The sequence below is a fragment of the Arachis hypogaea genome, chromosome 1 (assembly GCF_003086295.3).
Source record: "Arachis hypogaea cultivar Tifrunner chromosome 1, arahy.Tifrunner.gnm2.J5K5, whole genome shotgun sequence".
NCBI lineage: Eukaryota > Viridiplantae > Streptophyta > Magnoliopsida > Fabales > Fabaceae > Arachis > Arachis hypogaea.
Window position 1 is genome coordinate 10,641,021 of NC_092036.1, and position 16,214 is coordinate 10,657,234.

Sequence of the window (16,214 nt, forward strand, 5' to 3'; positions counted from 1 at the left end):
CTCCTCCTTTTATTACTTTTTGGAACCAACAAGAGCTTGATGTAGACACACCTGCATCATATACAGTCCGTGTAGCTGTCTCCCACCCAACCAAACCGTGTATAAATCTCAACTTCTTTCGCATAAAAGTGAGTTTTAATATTAAGAGTGTATCAGTGCAGTACTGTGAGAGTGTAGTAGTATGGGAAGAGTCTTTATTGTGAGAATAAGAATGATATAGTGAGAGTAATATATATTTTATTTGTGATAATACTAAAGGTGGATAAAAATTTATTTCGTCCCCAGCCTTTTTTTCGCTACAAAATGGCCCCGAAGGTTTAACTTTTAAAACCGTCCTTCGGACCAAAATGCCCCTTCCCATTCTTCTCCAAAATCAAGCACAAACAGAAGCACAAGCAGAAGCTGAACTAGAAGCAACAACAATAATAGATCAACAATGTAATCAAGCAGGAACATGAGCATAAACAGAAGCATGAGCAAAAAAACAACAACAATGAATCAACAACGTAATCAAGCAGAAGCAGGAGCAGAACAATAACAACAATGTAGAAGCAACCAAAAGCAACAATAATCAGAAATCAACGACATAATAGAAGCAGAAGCAAAAGCCGGTGAGCCACCCGAAACCACCATCACAGCCATCCCTTGTTCTTGCCTTGAACCAGAACCCACTGCCATCGAGCACCTCGGTCGAGCCCAGAGGAGCAGCAGCGAGATCCAGCGACCGGACGAGATCTCCTTCCATGCCTCGAATCCTAACGAGCAAGTTTGTCATGGCGGATGTACGCAGGTTGAGACGGTTCGGCGAGTACAGTGCCGCCGCGGCATGCGATGAGGTGGAGAATCCTTTGTGGAGGCTGCACCAGAAGGAGCCAGCGTGCGTAGTGGGAGAACACATGCAGGTCCGCTTCTGCTGGCCCTGCCTCTTCACGGTCGTCGGTGCACCGGTTTGAAGCGCCACCGAGATGGAACGGTTCGAAGAAATCGACTGGTCAAGGAAGAACCGAACGGACGAGGCTGACGCCGAGGAGGGACCGCATAAGTTGGCACGTGTGAAAAAAGGTAGTGGACTGAGAGGTGAAAATGGAACTGGAGGAAGCGAAGCCAGAGGAAGAATAAGAAGGTGATGGAGAGTGGGAATTGTTGTAGAATCTAGGAGATGGTGAGAGAGATTGGAGCACTGGTACTCTTGATTTTTTAGAAGTTACTGCTATTTTTTCTACAGAAGAAGCAGCTAGAACGAGAGAGAAACAATGAGAGAGAAGTGAGAAGATGTTTTTTTAATTAGGGGTATATTTGGAATAAAATTAAAAATTTCATGAAAAGGACGATTTTAAAACAAATTGAAACCACCGAGACCATTTTGTAGCGAAAAAAAGGTCGAGGACAAAATAAATTTTCGACCTCGACGTTAGGGACCAAAATCATACTTAACCCTAAAAAATGATACGAAAATTAACTTTTTGAAGAGAACATATTGTGGCACATTTTAGTAATGCTCAATATGTAAGTTATTATATTATCAAATTATTTATGTTCATGTAAGTAATAACATACATATTTGTATATTTATTTTTGTATTTTGTTTAAAATGAATTTGAGAAATTTTTTTACTATTTTTGCATGTTAATGTTGATACACTATATTAAATATCAGATCGCATATGTTATTAGAATAATTTTCAAATATATGTACCCTGAATATTAACATTAGTGAACTATAACATGTGTTGTAGGGGCGAACTCGAGCTCTACTTCTTCTGCTTTTAATGCTTCTCGAAACCTACGAAAAGAGCTTGATGGGAATACGCGTGTGTCATGCACAGTGCGTGTAGCTGTCTACGACCCAATTAAACCGTGTATAAATTTCACCTTCCTTCTTTTACGCAGTGTACATTCTTTCTTCGCATAAATATGAGCTTTAATATTAAGAATGTAGTAGTACAGTACTTTGAGAGTGTAGTAGTGTGTTGAGAATTTTAATTTCTAGAATAAAATTGATATAATGAGGGTAATATATATTTTATTTGTGATAATATTAAAGGTGGGTGAAGTTATTAGCGTTTAAAATGTGCTTTTAGTAAAAAAATGGTACGAAATTTAGCTTTTTCATGAGAAGACATTGTTGCACATTTAAGTAATCCTCAATATTAAGTTATTATTTTGTCAATTATTTATATTCATGTATGTAATGAGTGATTTGTATATTTATTTTCATATTTTATTTTTACTAAATTTGAATTTTTTTTTTACAATTTTTGCAAGTTAATGCTGATACACTATATTAAGTATCAAATTGTATATATTATTAGAATAATTTTCAAATATATATATATATATATATATATATATATATATATATATATGTATGTATCATAAGTATTAACATTCGTGGGCTATAACACGTGGTGTGCGGTCAATTCGGACTCTTCTTTTCCTGCTTTTCTTGTTTCCCGTGACCTGCTAGAAGACCTTAATGAAGACACGCGTGTGTCATGCACCGTGCGTGTAGCTGTCTATAAATTCCTTTTTTCTTCTTTTTCACAGCGTGCATTTTTCTTTGCATAAAGGTGAGCTTAAATATTAAAGGTGTAGTAGTATAGTGAGAGTGTAGTATTTTGACGAAAGTTTTAATTGCAAGAATAAGAGTGATATAATGAGGATAATACATATTTTATTTGTAATAATATTAAAGGTGGGCAAAGTTATTATTAGTGTTTAAAATGTGCTTTTAGTAAAAAAGACACGAAATTTAATTTTTTTCAAGAGAACATATTATTGTACATTTAAGTAATCCTCAATATGTAAGTTATTATCTTATCAAATTATTTATATTCATGTAAGTAATAACATATTTGTATATTTATTTTCGTGTTTTATTTTTATTAAATTTGAAATTTTTTTTACTATTTTTGCATGTTAATGCTGGTACACTTTTTTAAGTATCAAATAATATATATTATTATAATAATGTATCATAAATATTAACATTAGTGGGTTATAACACGTGGTGTGGGCTAGTTCATGATCTGCTTCTCTTGCTTTTCATGATCTGCCAAAAGACCTTGATGGAGACACGGGTGTGTCTGTAGCTGTCCCTACTAAGCCAAGCCGTGTATAAATCTTTCCTAACTTTTTCTTTGTAGTGTGCATTGTTCTTTCGTATAAATGTGAGTTTTAATTTTAAAAGTGTAGCAATGCAATACCATGAGAATGTAGTATTGTGGTGAGAGTTTTAATCATGGTTCTGAAAATTGGACCGGATCGGTCGGTCGAATCGGTTCAACCAGGAACCGGCGATGCAAGTGGTCTGGTCCTCCTCCTATAACCGCTCAGAAAAAAATCGGTAGAAAATTATCGGACCAGCCAAGAACCGACCGGTTGGACCGGACCGGTAACCGGCCGGTTACCCTAAAACGACACTGTTTTTTAATTTGATAAAAAAAAAAAAAAGAAAACCCGATCCACTCGTGAACCAAACCCCCCTTTCCCCATTCATTCATCTTACTTCATCGTCGCTGAACCCTAGCCTTCTGAAGCAAAAGAACCTTGAACCTTAGCCTTCCATCGGTCGTCGCTGTTCTGAGGTCATCAGTGCCGCCACCGTCCCCAGGTCCTCAGCACCGCCGCTTCTTCCTCTTTTTCGTGTCTGAATTCTCGAACCCAAGTGAGTGCTCCTCGTCTTCATCTTCTTTGAACTTCTTCTTCAATTTCTGTTCCATATTTCTTCAATTCTTCTTGGGTCTTGGCTTGAAGTTTGGTTCTTCAATTCTTCTTCTTCGGTCTTTGGTCTTTGTTCTTTGTTCTTCGGTCTTCTTTGTATGTATGGTTCTAATTGTTGTGGAAATTTGTATGTATGGATTGGTTGCTAATGCTGGAAGGTGGAAACTTACTCTATTATGTCATTTGTATCAACCAAAGTCCAGAACACCTAATATTGCTGTTTTAGTGTTTTGTATTTTGTAACTGTTACTCTGTTTTAGTCCAGAACACCTAATACGCTGGAAACTTACTATGTTATGTAACTGTTACTCTATTTTAGTGTTTTGTTGTTTTGTTAATGCTGGAAACTTACTCTGTTTTGCAATATTATTGAATGCTGTAGGCATAATTTAGATATGGTTTTGTTAATTTCATATCTATTTTTAATTGTGTTGTGGCTCCTACTTTAGGTTAAAAACATGGTTAATCATTGTGTTGTGGCTCCTGTTTTTAATTGCTGATGGCTCCTAACTTGTTATTTTTCATTGTGTTGTGGCTGTTTTTAATTTCATATCTATTTTATTAATTTCAGTTATGGATAATAGTATTAATCAAGAAGCAATGGCTGATAACAATGCTTCTGTGAATAATAAGACCTCATACGGTATTTGTGGATAACAATGCTTCTGTGAATAACAATGCTTATGGATAATAGTATTTGTGTACAATCATATGATTTTCTTATCTTGGCTAAGAGAAAGACCTCATTGGAGAGAAATTGTACGTCCTGGTGCAACCCGTTTTGCAACTGTATTTATCACATTGAAGAGCATCTTTGACCGTAAAAAGGATTTGCAAGCATTGGTTGTAGATTCAATTTTCACTGATCACAAATTAGGAAGGAGTGCTACTAGTAGAGCTGTGAGTGCTATTATTTTGGATTGCAAATTTTTGGAGGATTGCTTTACTGTATGTAAACTTGTGTGCCCTTTGATTAAATTGCTGAAACTTGTTGATGCTGATGACAAACCATCTTTGGAATATGTTTATGAGGGAATGCTAAGGGCAGAAGATGCAATTAAAGAGATGTTTAAGCAATCCAAGACTGCATATCAGCCGTACACAGATATTATTAACTCAAGATGGGACAAGCATTTGAAGAAAGATCTTCATGCGGCAGCTTACTTCCTGAATCCTTCATTCTTTTTTAATGAAAATTATAAAGAAGCACCTGATGTTATGCAAGGTTTGCTTGATCTTGTTACCTTGTATTGCAAGTGTAACAATTTGGATTCAGTTCAGACAATGAAAAAAATACATTTATATAGAGATCAGAGGGAACGTTTTGATATACCAGAAGCTATTCGAGCTGCATCTAAACTTAAGCCTGGTAAGAATATGGCTGAATATTTGTTTAATTAATAGTAACTTGTTTTATGCTCCTATATTCTTAATTGATAACCTCTAATATGTTATGATTTTATAATTGGCAGATGAATGGTGAAGGTTATTCGGAGGCTCTGCTCTATGTTTACAAAAGATAGTTGTTCGCATGCTTAGCCAAGCATCTGCTTCTTCTGGGTGTGAGAGAAATTGGAGTCTTTTTGACTAGATTCATACAAAAAGAAGAAATAGATTGGAGCATGATAGACTGAATGATATTGTTTATGTTACCTATAATTTGCATCTTAAACCTAGGTAATATATGTTTCATGAAATATCATATTGTTTCATATGTAATCTTTATCATAACAAATTTGTAAATTATTAAATCTTCATATATTGCATTTAACTTTTTAGGAAGGAAAAAAGAAAAAAAAAAGCAAAAGACACAATATGATCCAATTGATTATGAAAGCATCATTCTAGTTGGCTTTTGGGTGACTGAAGAGGGTGTAGAGAAAGAGCCTGATCTTTCTAGTAATGTGGATAACTTATTGCGTGAGTATAGTATATTTATTTTCTAATGATTTATTAGAATGTTGTTAGTTTATAATATAATGATAACGTGTATTTTATTAGGTGAAATTGATACTGACTTATATCAAAGTGGCGGTGGTAGTAGTGGTCTTTATGCTGTATCTCTTGATTCTTCTGCTCAAGAGGGTGGGAATGAAGGTGAAGATCATTCCACCGAAGCAGATTTGCAACAAGTTCTTGCAGATTTTGATGATTGATAAATTATGATCTTGGGATTTAATATTTAGATATACTTTTTTACTATTTAACTTTTGAGTTTGGATTTTGATAAGATCATATGTATTTGGTTGATAATATTTTATGTAGTGTTTTAAATTTTGAAGATATTTTAAGATTTATATTAGACTATAATTATATTTTAGAATATTTATTTATAATTTATTTATTATTCTATTCTAAAACGGTTTTCTCGGTTGAACCACCAATTGAACCAGTTAGACCAGTGAACCAGTGACTAGAGTGGTTTGATGACCAGTCCGATTTTTAGAACTTTGGTTTTAATTGTTGGAATGAGAGTGATATAATGAGGGTAATATATATTTTATTTCTGATAATATTAAAGGTGAGTGAAGTTATTAGTGTTTAATAATTGTTTTTAGTGAAAAAGGCACGAAATTTAATTTTTTTCAAGAGAACATATTGTTGCATATTTAAGTAATCCTCAATATATAAGCTATTATCTTGTCAAATTATTTATATTCATATAAGTAATGACATATTTGTATATTTATTTTCGTATTTGTTTTTAATAAATTTGAGAATTTTTTTAAGTATTTTTAAATGTTAATGTCCATATACTATATTGACTGTCAAATCATATATATTGTTAGAATAATTTTCCAAATATATGTATCATAAATATTAACATTAGCAAGCTATAACACGTGATATGGGACCAGATCAAGCTATGCCTCTCCTGTTTTCGTTGATTTTCGTGACTTGCAAGAAAACCTAAATGGAGACATGCGTACGTCATACACAGTGCGTATAGCTGTCACTCACCTGGCCAAACAATGTATAAATTCTACATTCCTTCCTTTTCGCAGTGTACATTCTACGCATTAAAGTGAGCTGTAATATTAAGACTTAAGAGTATATTAGTGCAATACTATGAGAGTGTAGTACTGTAGAGAGTTTAAATTGTGAGAATAAGAGTGATATAGTAAGGGTAATATATAATTTATTTGTGATAATATTAAAAGTGCGTGAACTTAATAATGTTTAAAGTGTGCTTCTAATAAAGAAGGTATGAAAATTAACTTTTTGAAAAGTACGTACTCTTGCACATTTAATTAATCCTCAATATATAAGTCATTATCTTGTCAAATTATTTATATTCATATAAGTAATGACATATTTGTATATTTATTTTCATATTTTGTTCTTACTAAATTTGAAAATTTTCTTACAGTTTTACAAGTTAATGCTAATATACTATATTAAGTATCAAATTGTATATATTATTAGAATAATTTTCCAAATATATATATGATAAATATTAGCATTAGTTGACTATAATACATGGTGTGGAGCCAGTTTCGACTCTGCTTTTCCTGCTTTTATTACTTCCCGTGACCTGTCAAAAGATCTTGATGGAGACACGTATGCGTCATGCACAATGCATGTAGCTGTGTATAAATTCCAATTTCCTTCTTCTTTTTTTTTTTTGCAGTGTGCATTTTTCCTTTGCATAAAGGTGAGCTTTAATATTAAGAATGTAGTAGTATAGTAAAAGTGTAGTATTATGACGAGAATTTTAATTGCGAGAATAAGAGTAATATCATGAGAATAATACATATTTTATTTGTAGTAATATTAAAGGTGGACAAAGTTATTAGTATTTAAAATGTTCTTTTTGTAAAAAAGATACGAAATTTAATTTTTTCAAGAAAACATATTATTGTACATTTAAGTAATCCTCAATATGTAAGTTATTATCTTGTCAAATTATTTATATTCAGGTAAGTAGTACATATTTATATATTTATTTTCATTTTTGGTTTTTAGTAAATTTGAGAATTTTTTTTTATTATTTTTGGATGTTAATGCTGATACACTTTTTTAAGTATCAAATCATATATATTATTAGAATAGTTTTCTAAATATATGTATCATAAATATTAATATTAGTGGACTATAACATGCGGTGTGGGCCAATTCAGAATCTGCTTCTCTTGCTTTCATTGCTTTTCATGACTTGCCAAAAGACCTTGATGGAGACACGCGCGTCTTGTACAGTGCGTATAGCTGTCCCTACCAATTCAAACGTGTATAATCTCACATTCCTTCTTTTTCGTAGTGTGCATTATTCTTTTGTATAAATGTGGGTCTTAATATTAAAAGTGTAGCAATACAGTATTGTGAGAGTGTAATTTTGTGGTGAGAATTTTAATTGTGAGAATAAGAGTGATATAATGAGGGCAATATATATTTTATTTGTGATAATGTTAAAGGTGAGTGAAGTTATTAGTGTTTAAAATGTGCTTTTAGTGAAAAAAATACGAAATTTAATTTTTTCAAGAGAACATATTATTGCACATTTAAGTAATCCTCAATATATAAGTTATTATCTTTGTCAAATTACTTATATTCATGTAAATAATGACATATTTGTATATTTATTTTGTATTTTGTTTTTAATAAATTTGAGACTTTTTTTATTATTTTTGCATGTTAATGTTGATACACTTTTTTAAGTATCAAATTATATATATATATATATATATATATATATATATATATATTATTAGAATAATTTTTTAAATATATGTATTATAAATATTAACATTAGTGGGAAATAACACGTAGTCAGTCAGTTCAGGCGCTGCTTCTGCTTTTATTGCTTTTCGTGATCTACTAGAAAAGATCTTGATAGAGTCACGCCTTCGTCATGCACAGTGCGTGTAGCAGTCTTCCACCAAGCCAAACTGTGTATATATCCCACCTTTTTTTTCTCGCATTGTGCATTCTTCCTTTGCATAAATGTGAGTTTTAATACTAAGAGTATATTAGTACAGTACTGTGAGAGTGTAATATTATGATGAGAGTTTTAATTATAAGAATAAGGGTGATATAGTGAGGGTAATATATATTTTATTTCTGATAATATTAAAGGTGGGTGAAGTTATTAGTGTTTAAGATGTGCTTTTAGTGAAAAAGGAATGAAATTTAATTTTTTTAAATAACATATTATTGCACATTTAAGTGATCATCAATATGTAAGTTATTACCTTGTCAAATTATTTATATTCATTTAAGTAATGATATATTTGTATATTTATTTTTGTATTTTATTTTTAATAAATTTGAGACTTTTTTTTACAATATTTGTATGTTAATGCTGATATACTATATTAAGTATTAAATCATATATATTATTAGATTAATTTTTCAAATATATGTATCATAAATATTAATATTAGTGGACTATAACACGTGGTGTGGGATCAGTTCGGATTCTACTTCTCCTGCTTTCATTGCTTTTTATGACGTGCCAGAAAAATTTGATAAAGCCAAATATTATCATGCACAGTATGTGTAGATATTTTCCATCCAACCAAACTATGTATGAATTCTATCTTCTTTTTTTTTGCAGTGTATATTCTTCCTTCACAAATATTAAGAGTGTATTAGTGCAGTATTGTAAGAATGCAGTAGTATGTTGAGAGTTTTAATTGTTAGAATAAGAGTGATATAATGAGGTTAATATATATTTTATTTATGATAATATTAAAAGTGATAAAATTTATTAGTATTTAAAGTGTGCTTCTAGTAAAAAAATGGTACGAAAATTAACTTTTTGAAGAGAATATACTATTTCATATTTAAGTAATCTTCAATATATAAGTTATCTTATCAAATTATTTATATTCATGTAAATAATAACATATTTGTATATTTATTTTTGTTTTTTTTTAATGAATTTGAGAATTGTTTTACTATTTTTGAATGTTAATGTTGATACATTATATTAAGTATCAAGTCATATATATTATTAGAATATTTTTTTACATATATGTATCATAAAATATTAATATTAGTGGGTTATAGTACGTGGTGTAAGGCCAGTTCGGACTGCTTCTCCTGCTTCTATTGCTTTTTGTGACCTGCCAGAATAACTTGATGGAGACACGTGTGTGTTATGCACAGTGCGGGTAGCTGTCCCCACCCAATCAAACCGTGTATAAACTTTCTTCCTTTTTGTAGTGTGTATTCTTCTTTCACACAAATGTGAGTTTTAATATTAAGAGTGTATTAGTAAAGTACTGTAAGTTTTAATGGTGAAAATAAGAGTGATATAGTGAGTAATATATTTTATTTGTGACAATATTAAAGATGGGAGAAGTTTCTATTGTTTAAAGTGGGTTTCAAATAAAAATGGTACAAAAATTAATATTTTGAAGAGAACATACTTTTGCACATTTAAGTAATTCTCAATGTATAAATTATTATTTTGTCAAATTATTTATATTCATGTAAAAAATGACATATTTGTATATTTATTTTTATATTTTGTTTATACTAAATTTGAACTTTTTTTACTATATTTGTAAGTCAACGCTGATACACTATATTAAGTATCAAATCGTATATATTGTCTATATTTCTTTTTAATCCTTGAATGATGGATTGTATAGTTAAATTTTGATATTCATAAAAGTCACACTTTTAAACAAAGTATTTTCATGAAAAAATATTTTTGTTTCTTCATTTGAATAATTGCCTATATTTATTTGTGATAATATTAAAAATGAGTCAAGTTATTAGTATTTAAAGTGTATTTTTAAAAAAAAAATAATACAAAAATTAACTTTTTTAAGAGATAATATTGCACATTTAAGTAATATTCAATATATAAGTTATTATATTGTCAAATTATTTATATTTATATAAATGATGACATATTTATATATTTATTTTTGTATTTTGTTTTTAATGAATTTTGAGAATATTTAAATTGTCATAAAATTTTCAAAAAAAAAATTCTATTACATATAAACTCTTCCAACAAATGATTTTTAAAACATTTATGCAATTCAACATTATATAACATTTGCTTAACACACCATTTGATTCTCAATTATTTGACAATAGTATTCAACTTTATAGTGAGATTTCTCATTTATAAACAGAATCCGAAACTTGAAACTTGCACAGGAATATTTCTTTTGTACCCAAAAGAAAAAAAAATTCCATTAATTGAAAGTCTATTCATCATTCGGATTCATAAAATATACACAAGAAGTTTAAACAAAAACTCCCCCTTTTCCTTTGATGATAAACCAGCCTCAATCCTCATCATATCAGAAGAAACCAACATTAAAAATTCTCCGAGTCTTAAAAGCTAAACTCGGTCCCAAGTGACAAAGATCATGGAATTTGCAAGCCCTGATTCTTCAAAGGTTGAATTGCTTTCATAGTCAAGAACTTTGTTGGCTCCAGGAATTGCTTGTGCTAATCTGAATGGCTTTGTCTCATCTTCTCCTACTTGAGCTGAAATGAATGACCACAGCAGCTTCAAGACGAAACAAAACAACAGTCAGAGAGTGCAAGTTAATTGGAGGGCCTGTATATTAAAAAATTATGGTGCATTTGGTTTACGTTTTCATTTTCAGTATTTTCCATTTTCAGTATTTTACGTTTTCAGTAAATACTGCTTTCTATTTTCATATCTTGTTTTCTCATTTTTCTTCTCAAAATTCATAAAACAAAAAACAATGAAAATGAAAATGCAAACCAAATACATTCCTAATTTCTCTTATTGGTTGCATCCATATCCACATGGTATTTTCATGATCACGGAAGGATTTCTTGTATAAAATAAGACAATATATCAATTATCAAATGACTACAAAGCCTTTTCCTCAACAATCTAGTAATACCTCCTCACAAGAGAATAAAAACACTTATGGTATACAGAAATCACAAGAAATCAGCAGAAGACTATACTAGACATAAGATGCAAGACGTAACACTATCCACGAGACATGTGATAAGTGACAGCAATGCTTTTACCTGAATAGGATCTGTGCGTAAAAAGTTACGCTGAACCCGGCGTCCATCTGGAAGCCGAACACCAACCCTGCACAGGAGACTTCTTTCAGCCTTAGGCTCTTCGGGGAGTACCGGGTATGAGGGCCTCTTGGGCAAGGCTGCCTCTTGCTGGCTGACAGCGGAATCTGCCTCCTTGTTGTCACTTCCAGCCGCAACATTAGACCCAATCATGCCCTCCATCGATGCTGCCAGAGCTCTTTGGATTTCCTCTTCCTCATCTTTATTCTCGTCTGAATCTACAATAGCTGTAGCATCAGAGAAGTTATCATGATAATACAAAAAATATGGCAAAGATAACTTCCTCAAAAGTTATGATGTGCATATTACCCAGGCAGTGAAAACAAGATTTTCAATCAAAACATAATGAAGGAGATTGCATGATTAGAAATTGGGCGAAGCCAAGATCCATCTTAGTTGAAGTGTTGATGGCTAGAAAGAAAGTAAATAAGTAAACATCTTTATTTCCTATACAAGGCTACATTTCCAATTGACCAATATAAAGAAAATCACTCACATTTTCAACTTCTCTTACTCTAACTAACTTCTAATTATTTTAATGGAACTTTCTTTTTCTTATAATATTTTCTTAAATCATTACACCCTTTGGTGTGGTTCTTCTCCGACCCCTGCATAACGCGAGATGTTTGTACACCAAGCTACCCTTTATTTTCTTAAATTATTATGTTATTTAAGAAAAATAGGAAAATCATATGTCTATAGGGTGCCTATGGCTTTCCAATAACAAGAAAGACACATGAAATAAGAAGTCATCCTCCTAAAGGCCAAATCAAACTGCTACAGAAGCATAAACTAGTGCAAACCTTTAGCCTTAGGTGGGCTAGAAGCTCCTCTAGGACGCTTGTGAGATAAGGTCATGTGATGATCCTTTGGCCCTGCATCAAGGAATGCTAGTAGACCCTAAAGTAAAGCATAAGACTCTTTGAATCAGTAATTATAAAGAGCAAAACATGTTCAAGGTTCATGTATATGAATAATGTTTTCAGAGATTCCCCAGTAGGAATTTCCATACTTCTAGTAAGCTTTCAGGCTGAACCATTCCAGACCATGATCGCATCTTTTGGCCAGTGATGGGATCAATAAGAAGCACTACAGGAATCGATTCCAGTTTGTAATAAGTGCAGACTTTTCTTCCTTCAGTTGTATCATCATATACCTATATGACAAGAAAAATAATTAAGAAAGGAAACGCTGCAAATAAAACAAAACGAAAACATATAACACAACAGAAATCCAGGTGCACGGTGCACCACATGTCTATATCAGCAAAAAATAATGATGTTGTGAATATCAATTTTCACATAATCTGAAATTCCAACTTCAAAAGAAAATCCATCATAAACATCTCAGTCCTTTGGTTTACCCCAGACAAAATTGGAAAGTGCAAGTAAAAGTCATAAATTCTTTTGGCAAAATAACACTTAAAATGAATTAATATAGCAACAAGCTAACCTGCCAGAATATGAAGTTTGTGCTAATGGTCTGAGAAACAGCTTCATTGGCCCATGTATCACGATTAAGCTTCACAAAGCAACCATTAAGTACAACAGTGTTAATGCCGAAACAAACATGTAAAGAAAATGTAAAGGGATCAATTTGCATGAGAATATAATACCATATGAGAGCTGAATTCTGTAGTGGATTGAATGTTCAGCAACAGCCATTTGTCCTGCATGGCAGCAGCACCTTTTGCCTGTGGTCAAGGACAAAACTTGGTCATGATTATATATACAATGAATGGCTTACATTTTGAATAGATATAAATAAACACACACTACCAATCTAGTGCCACCATTGACACACAGCAAATACAAGGAAATCCCATAAACTAAGATATGCAAATGAATATTGTGTTTCCAAATGAATTTTAGATGTAAACTGCCACTACAAATAACAAGAAAAAAGATAATAAGTGAAACCAACAAAAATCATTCTCATACTTCCAGCTAACTTCTCTTATATGAAGTACACATGATTTTTGTCACATCCAGAAACTTGCATAAGACTGCAAATAAGTCATGTAAGAGGAAAGCCTACAGAAGCTATAATAACAGCATAGGATAATTAAGGAGCCTGTATATCAATTTCTAAACAAGGAACTAACCCCACAACAGTATTAATCTAAGGAATAAAGAACACAACAACACAATCCCAAACCTCAACACACATTACTAAATACTGATCAAAATCTGTTAAGGTTCCTTATTTACAAAAGTACAATTACTCGGCACAACTTCATCTTTATCTGAACTAGACATTTTTTTAAGGAAAAGATCATTATAAATAAAAGAGAGATGTAAAAGAGATCTAAACATTATTATCACTTTAAATATTTCATAAATAGATGTTGTGCCAGTTACACCTCTAGCAGAATCTACAGTCAACACTAAGCAGGAGATTTACCTTATCAAAAGTGCCATTAAACATCAGATGAAATGGAGGGCGATAGAGTGAAGCAAGATTATCCCTAGAAGTTTCTGCTGTCGAAGCAGCACCTTGCTCTGTTTCCCAAACCCCGGGACGTCTCATTTCCTCTTCAAAGTTACGAAATGCTATTAAAGAGTTAGGCTCTTGTGAACGGGGTGCAAACCTTGATCCTCTGCATAACATGATAAAATACATAATAAATATCTGACAGGGAAAAACCATATTGCACATTAAGTAATCCCAAGAATGACAAAAAGAGCAATAAAAACACCAGATATGCATTTCTCTTGGAATATAAACTATCAGCTTACAAGGCAAGCAAAGAAATTAGAATGGTGAAACATACCTATAGATCATTGAATCGTCATAAAGAGTTTCCCGTATAACAGGTAAGGGAGGGCGTACTTCATCTGGATCATTGACATTGTGGTCACTACTCTCACTTTCCTTCCTTGGTTCACTAAAGCAACATGTATGAGTCAAACAACCAACTAAAAAGTGCTAACTTAGGATTATAACTTATAAATCATAGTTAGACACCCCAAATTACCTTGATGGTTGATCAGTCCAAGATTCAACATTTTCTAGAGGTGGAGAGTGTGATGGTGGTGGCAAAGACCCAGCATCACTGCCGATCAAGAACAGCTGAAGAGCTTCCTCAAGTTTCCAACTTGTCGCCTGTGTTACCAGTATCACAGGTTCACAAAATTTGATAAATCTATACAAGAGGAAAATCTACACATTGCCATCATTATAAAGAGGATAAAACCTAAAAGGATGATTCTTCATGCAAGAGCAACAAGATTATAGTTTTTTTTTTTAAAGTAAAGCATATCCATCGAAGTACCAATAGCTACAAGCAAATCTTTAAGCATGCTCATTTTATAATTGTCATCACAATAAGCTAAACGTATGATTATGTTTCATGATAGACATAATGTAGGGTATTGTTATCACAATCAGCTAAAAGGATGATTAAATTTCATGACAGACACTATAACCATTAACCACTTATCAAACAGAATTTCAGTTTTAAAGAAAATAACAAGCATCACAAATCAGAACCTATAAGCAAATTCCCAACACACCAGTCTTAGTCATCACAATAAGCTAAAAGAGCTATTTTTTCATGATAGATTTCAAAAGAATCACTGATCAAGCGAGATTTCAACTTTTTCCGTGATAGATACAACCAATTTTCTAATTGTCATCACAATAAGCTAAAAGAATGAATTTTTTCGGTGACCAAACATAACCACCGTGAAGGCAAAGATTTCTAACCATTTCAAAGTCCAGAAACTAATTTTTTTAAAAAATAAACCCTAATTCTAGAATCACGATAAATCTTCAACAAACACTAATAAATTAGTAACAATAATGAGAGGAACCTGCAAGAACTGTCGAGCAGTCTCAGTGGTCTGGCCCTGAGCAACCTCCAAGAACAAAGAGACCATGCTCTGTTGGTCATTTGCCGATAACATTCCTTCCATTCAGATCCCCTTTTCTTTCTCTCTCACTCTCAATTTCTCAATTCCGATCTTTTCCTTTTCGAGAGAAGCAGTGAAGTGATCTAGGGTTCCAACGAGGAAAGATAGAAAAGGAAAACAAGCGGAAAGAAATAAAGAAACTAAGACACAGAAATATCACTCTGTCTATGTTAGATGCATTTCGTATTTCTTTATTTATTATTATTATTTTTCTCCTAATAATAATAAGGTGAAAATTCTTAATGTTGATAGTTAGCACGGTAAGATAATAATTTAGTTAAATTTGTTAAATTAGTTACAATTTTTAACTATTAATTTTATATAAAATTAATTATATTTTAATTTTTATTTAATAATTAAAATTTAATTTTAATATTATATCAATGTATAATAATTCATTATGTATATTTATGGTTGAAAGTGAGTCAAGTTAGTTTAAATTCAACTTATTAGGGTGTGTTTGGTTTTGCGTTAGAAGGAAGAGAAACATGTTTGAGTGTATTTAACGCTTCCTCCTTTTGTTTGGAACTTTGGATACTTTTTTTTC

General features: G+C 31.8%; 1 protein-coding gene and 1 pseudogene across 2 annotated transcripts; both read right to left on the reverse strand.

The window, feature by feature from the left end:
- Window positions 1–571: 571 nt before the first annotated feature.
- LOC112802841 (uncharacterized) lies at window positions 572–1,362 on the reverse strand (annotated as a pseudogene).
- Window positions 1,363–10,747: 9,385 nt separating this feature from the next.
- LOC112796147 (plant UBX domain-containing protein 7) lies at window positions 10,748–15,864 on the reverse strand. Of its 2 annotated transcripts, none has more exons than XM_025838476.3 (10): window positions 15,569–15,864; window positions 14,731–14,858; window positions 14,527–14,640; window positions 14,157–14,352; window positions 13,369–13,446; window positions 13,206–13,274; window positions 12,766–12,909; window positions 12,557–12,653; window positions 11,697–11,980; window positions 10,748–11,196 (listed from the first exon to the last, which is right to left on the reverse strand). In XM_025838476.3, the coding sequence occupies exons 1-10, from the start codon at window positions 15,668–15,670 to the stop codon at window positions 11,026–11,028; spliced, it is 1,383 nt and encodes a 460-aa protein (XP_025694261.1). In that variant the 5' UTR covers window positions 15,671–15,864; the 3' UTR covers window positions 10,748–11,025. The 2 variants fall into 2 exon arrangements, with proteins under 2 accessions (XP_025694261.1, XP_025694267.1); XM_025838482.3 differs by having other exon boundaries at window positions 11,697–11,971; window positions 15,569–15,860.
- Between the last annotated feature and the right edge of the window lie 350 nt (window positions 15,865–16,214).